The 6,000-nt window shown below is 42.7% G+C and overlaps 1 protein-coding gene across 1 annotated transcript in view; it reads left to right on the forward strand.

Annotated features, from left to right (window-relative positions):
* LOC146634382 (NACHT, LRR and PYD domains-containing protein 12-like) overlaps positions 1-5,701 on the forward strand; it is a 46,909-nt gene extending 41,208 nt beyond the window's left edge. The window contains exons 10-11 of the mRNA XM_085377327.1: positions 4,971-5,017; positions 5,166-5,701. Coding sequence (XP_085233453.1) covers positions 4,971-5,017; positions 5,166-5,701 — 583 coding nt within the window. The remainder of the gene's footprint in view (positions 1-4,970; positions 5,018-5,165) is intronic.
* Positions 5,702-6,000: the final 299 nt, after the last annotated feature.

Consider the following 6,000-nt stretch of genomic DNA (forward strand, 5'->3'; position numbering starts at 1 on the left):
TAAAGCTACCGGAAATGTACAACCCCACATCCGGTCTCAAACCAGGAAGTTAGCATTTTCTCGTGCACAGGGTCAATTAGCATTAGATGCCAATTCCTATTCACCTAAAATTAGCATTAGCCACTAATGGCAGTCTACTTAGCATTAACTCCTCACTAATATAATGCTAATTCACATCAAATCAGCATTAGCTGCTAGCATCAGCCTACCTAGCACTAGCTATTCACATTGTTAAAAGGGAAGAGAAAACGATATTAGCATTAGCTGGTAATAATTATTCACCCCTAATTAGAATTAGCCGCTAATGGCAGTATACTTAGCATTAACTCCTCATATTGTTATAATGCAAGGGAAAGAATTAGCATTATCTAATAATGTTGACCTTGGCCCACTGGAAAAGTTCAGAAGTCTGTTTGCTAAAGATTTAGGAGTGTTTCTTGATAGCTCTTTCTCATTTGAGAAACAAATAAATTCTGCTTTTAAAACCAGCTGTAAGGTTTGCTTAGAAATATTTACTCATATATGAGTTATATAATCAATTGCATAATGCAGAGGTTCGATCCTTAGTAGTCTGTGAAGACTCTGTGTGCCTTCCAGAGTGCTCTGGCATGCACACACACCTTAAGGTCATGAGAGAGTGTTAAAGCTCTTGTGATCCTGGACTCTTGGTGGCGCTGTCACTTGGTGTTCGCTCGCTCTGTGGTAGAGTATCACTTCCTGTTCCTGCTCAAACACATTGGTGTTTCTGAGTAGCTTATTTGCTTAGCAATTTAATTAAAAACTTTTAAATACATTCTTTTTTCATAGTATAATCTTCACGTGCTTCATCCGAAGCACACTTTCTGTGTACTCACTACCTAATTTATAGCCAAAGTAAATTTTTGGGAGCATTTCAAGTTGCTATACATCAATACAACCATTATAGCCCAGATTTTAATAATATGTATTCATTAAGTGCATAGTAATTACATAAATTGCAAAAAAGTGCAATAAACTACAAAAAAATTGAAAATCGTTTTTGCTTTTTTAACATATATTTGTAGTTAGAGAAATTTAAGAGGCTTATCCCTCAAAACTGTAAATACAAAAAAGTTGCACAAAATAGTTTCCCACCACAGGAAATTTATTTTGAGTGTCTTCATAATTTTATTTTTGAAATACACCAATTTTTATACACTGCAGGAAAAACGAAAATAAATATTATAGTGCAAATTTGCAAAAAAGCAGCATATGCATCAAAATAAACTATTTCCAGCAGTGCAATATGAGTCCTAAGCATCCCAGAAACGACACAGAAAGTCATAAAGTCAAAGATAACTTTTAAAAAGACCAGTATATGCCCTGAGGCCCTGATCATAAAAAAGACTACATTTCCGCGAAAATGACGTCACTTCCGGTTTCGGGCAGGTAATGGCGGAAATGCAAAAGTTCGCGCTGACGTCTATTCCAACATAGGAAGTGTTATGAACAGCTGATCGGATTGGCAAAGCGTGTTTCTGGAATATTATGTTTTTGTTCCTGCAAGCGCTTTTTATGCAGTTTTTGCAAAGCTTTATGTGGAAGGAAACCGTGACCTAGGACAAGCTGATGGCATGAGATGTAAGTACAACTCCTCCGGTTTCATATGCAAAAAAAATTTTTGCGCTAGCTTACGTGGTTGCAGTGCTACTGGGATTTAAAAATAGTTACGCAAAACAGAGCGTGTCCACTCCGATCGGCTGTAAAGGGTTAAAAGACTGAATAAGAACATTTACATCGTTTCCGGTAAAAAGTGGAGACCTGTCAAACATAATGGAGAACCTCTCAGCACTAGACTCAGTTATTATGCGTCAATGAGTTTTTAACTTCACAGGCATCTTTTAGAGCTAAAATTAAGTTAAACAAAGATACAGTTTTGATCACTCAAATGTACATCCTCAGCAAACACATTGCCAATTTTGAGGCCCAAGGAAAAAAGAAGGTCCAAGGTATGGCCTTTTAAATAGGTTGGACCGGAGACATGTTGGACAAAGTTAAAAGACTCAGATATAGATAGAAGTTCAGCTGCAGAGTTAGATGAGGCATCGTCAATATGAATGTTAAAATCCCCAAGAATTAAAACTTTCTCCAGCTTGATAATAGTAGATAAGAAGTCCATAAAATCCCTTAAGAACTCAGTAGCAGGGCCGGGAGGGTGATAGGCTAAAACACAATAAAAGATGTTCGTAGAGCCCACCTTAATTGTTTGTGACTCAAAGGAAGAATAGTTTTCAGTTTGCATACCTCTGCAGATGAAACTGTCCTTAAAGACAACGGCAAGACCACCACGGCGACCTAAACGGGGGGCGCCCAAGTAAGAGCAGTCTGCAGGACGCAATTCGTTTAGGTGAATAAATTCGCCATCCCTCTGCCTTTCGGTGAGAAACAGAAAGTCCAGGCTTTTCCTTGTGAAGAGCTCATTCAGAGAGAAGGAATTGCTTGCGATGGAGCGAGCGTTCAAGAGCGCAATCCGATTAAAAGCTGGCAGCGCAGGTTTCCCATCAGCTTGTCGGAGTGGAATTGACAGCAAATTGTCCGCGTGCGAGGTCTCCAGCAGCACCACGGAACCGGCGGGGCCAACCACCAGTTGTGCTATGCGGGCTGTGAGGGCGCAGTGGTGGGGGGATAATCGGCAAAATCCAGAGCATCGGATGGGCAGGTCCACGCTGTAGTGGCTGCAAGTACGTGTTTCCAATCAAATCCGGAAGGGTAACTGGCAGCAGAAACCGGGGACGCCTCCAGACGAGTCGGGAGATCTCCGATCTGTAGGCTCGTCTGATGTGTACCTGGATGCCGGCCCTACAGCCTCTTTTCCTCGATTTCTTCTTGGAATTGCTTAGAGCACGTTTCGCCGGTAGCAAGAAGTAATCCGGTGAGGTGGAAGAGTGCACAAATGGTGGGGGGAAACTTTTTCTATAACTGTCCCAGTCATCATAAAGACGTTCCATAGACTCTTTGATGTGGAGCAAGGAAGAACGGTCATAAATCACAGCAGCATAGCTCCATATATTAAACGTCAGGGCTGATATAAAAGCATAAAATACAATACAGCGTAGGCAGGTAGACGTCAAGCCGAGCAAAGGCGCAATCTTCCTGATGCGTAGCAGGGTGTGAAATTAGCAAGTGTAGCAAGTTAGAAATATCCTGTCTCAGAGTGACGCTGAAAAACTAGTTCATGCATTTATTACTTCCAGGCTGGACGACTGTAATTCATTATTATCAGGATGTCCTAAAAATTCCCTGAAAAGCCTTCAGCTAATCCAAAATGCTGCAGCAAGAGTCCTGACAGGGACTAGAAAGAGAGAGCAGATTTCTCCTGTTTTGGCTTCCCTTCATTGGCTTCCTGTTAAATCCAGAATTCAAAGTCCTGCTCCTCACATACAAGGTCTTAAATAATCAGGCCCCATCTTATCTTAATGACCTTGTAGTACCATATCACCCTATTAGAGCACTTCGCTCTCGCTCTGCATGCCTACTTGTTGTTCCTAGAGTATTTAAAAGTAGAATGGGAGGCAGAGCCTTCAGTTTTCAGGCCCCTCTTCTGTGGAACCAGCTTCCAGTTTGGATTCGGGAGACAGACACTATCTCTACTTTTAAGATTAGGCTTCAAACTTTCCTTTTTGCTAAAGCATATAGTTAGGGCTGGACCAGGTGACCCTGAATCCTCCCTTAGTTATGCTGCAATAGACGTAGGCTGCCGGGGGATTCCCATGATGCATTGAGTTTTTCCTTTCCAGTTACCTTTCTCACTCACTATGTATTAACAGACCTCTCTGCGTTGAATCATATCTGTTATTAATCTCTGCCTCTCTTCCACAGCATGTCTTTATCCTGTCTTCCTTCTCTCACCCCAACCAATTAAATCAGATGGCCCTGCCCCTCCCTGAGCCTGGTTCTGCCGGGGATTTCTTCCTGTTAAAAGGGAGTTTTTCCTTCCCACTGTCACCAAAGTGCTGCTCATAGGGGGTCATATGATTGTTGGGTTTTTCTCTGTATCTATGAAGCGCCTTGAGGCGACTTTTGTTGTGATTTGGCGCTATATAAATAAAATTGAATTGAATTGAATTGAGAGAGGTCGTACCTTCTCTTACTGATTTATGGTATAGGAGGACACCTGGTTAAGTATAAGAGCCCTTTGTTAGGGGGACCACTGGACTCGTAGCACCAGCTTTGGGGAGTCTTCACAGGGTCACATCTGGAACACACACACACACACTATGCACAGACTGGTACTCTTTGTTCGTACCTGTGTAAGACGTCATATGTTAATGAACTTGTGCATATTCATGTAACTCAATAAAGAGCAGTGTTACGAGGGAGCAGACGAGAGCGACTGAGGTCAAGTGAAGGAACGGCGCTGTCACAGTTCTCTCCCTCATGAATTGTCTGCTTCCAGCGGTGGGTCTGTGCTAGACGACCCATCACCAGCTTTTTCCACTGGTTACCAGTACGTGGTAGAATCCACTTCCAGATCTGGTTGTCTTTAAATCTGTGAATGGATTGGCTCCATCTTATCTCTCTTTAACAAAAGAATCCAAGTGGAGCCCTCAGGTCTGCAGATAAGCAGCTTCTGACCAGAACTAGACGTAAAAACAGAGGTGAGCTTTATCGATGGCTGCAGCCAAACTCTGGAACAGTCGCCCTTCACATCAGGTCGTCACCAACACTCGACATTTTTAAAAGCCGGTTGGAAACACATTTGTACTCTGTAGCTTTCAATCCTGACCAGTCTTTATAGTCATTACTGTGTATGTTTCCTATTTTCTCTCTACTCTGTGCAGCACTTTGGCTCAACCTGTTTTTAAATGTGCTGATAAATAAATGTAGATTTCTTTGAATAAAACAGTGGAGCCGAGCTTTGAGCTCAGTGTGTAACAGTGTGTGTGTGAGAGCCATGTAATGTCCATGTGTGCATGCTGACTGCGCTGCTCTGACCCCCCTCCTCCTTTCAGGGTGGAGCCTGCTGGAGTCCGATGGTTGAGACCAGGTCTGAGGAAGTGTAAGTGTGTTTTTAATGGGATTCATGAAAACAAAGCAGCACACATTCAACCATCTTCATCATGTCAGGAGTCATCATCAAAGTGTCAATCAATGAACAGATGATGGATCAATAACTGCAGCTGGATTGTGTTTGTTCTCTCCATCAGATTCCTGTCAACTCACAATCGACACAAACACAGTGAACACAAAGCTCCAACTGTCTGAAAACAACAGGAAGGTGACATGTGTGTGGGAGGTTCAGTCATATCCTGATCATCCAGACAGATTTGATGTTTATCAGCTGCTGTGTAGAGATGGTCTGACTGGTCGCTGTTACTGGGAGGTCGAGTGGAGAGGAAACGTTTATATATCAGTGAGTTACAGAAGCATCAGAAGGAAAGGAAACAGAGTTGACTGTTTGTTTGGAAACAATGATCAGTCCTGGAGTCTGAGCTGCTCTGATGATGGTCCTCATTCTGTCAGGCACAATAGCAGATCAACATCCATCTCCTCCTCCTCCTCCTCCTCCTCTGTCTCTAACAGAGCAGCAGTGTATGTGGACTGTCCTGCTGGCACTCTGTCCTTCTACAGAGTCTCCTCTGACACTCTGATCCACCTCCACACCTTCAACACCACATTCACTCAAACTCTTTATCCTGGGTTTAGAGTCTGGTCTCGTGGTGGCTCAGTGTCCCTGTGCTGAGTGGAGTGTAAAGAGTGTCTCCTGTTACAGAAACACTCTGACTGTTGAACAGATAGTTCAGTCTGTACATGTCTGTCTCTTTCACTCACAAACACGTTTTCAGATTCATGGATTCAATCAGTTGATGTTTGAAACTCTTCTCAATGATTCCTTGTAAACTTCTTCCTCTTCAGTCACAAACAAACAGGAAGTGATGTCACATGTGTTCCTGTCCACACAGCAGAATGAGTCTATTGCTGACAGTGATGTACAAACAGAGTGAGCATTTCTGAGGCCCAAAATAAACTGAGTAGTTCACT

This window comes from Diplotaxodon limnothrissa, linkage group LG3 (assembly GCF_057381915.1).
Source record: "Diplotaxodon limnothrissa isolate DT_005_m linkage group LG3, D_limnothrissa_male_GT1.1, whole genome shotgun sequence".
Classification (NCBI taxonomy): domain Eukaryota; kingdom Metazoa; phylum Chordata; class Actinopteri; order Cichliformes; family Cichlidae; genus Diplotaxodon; species Diplotaxodon limnothrissa.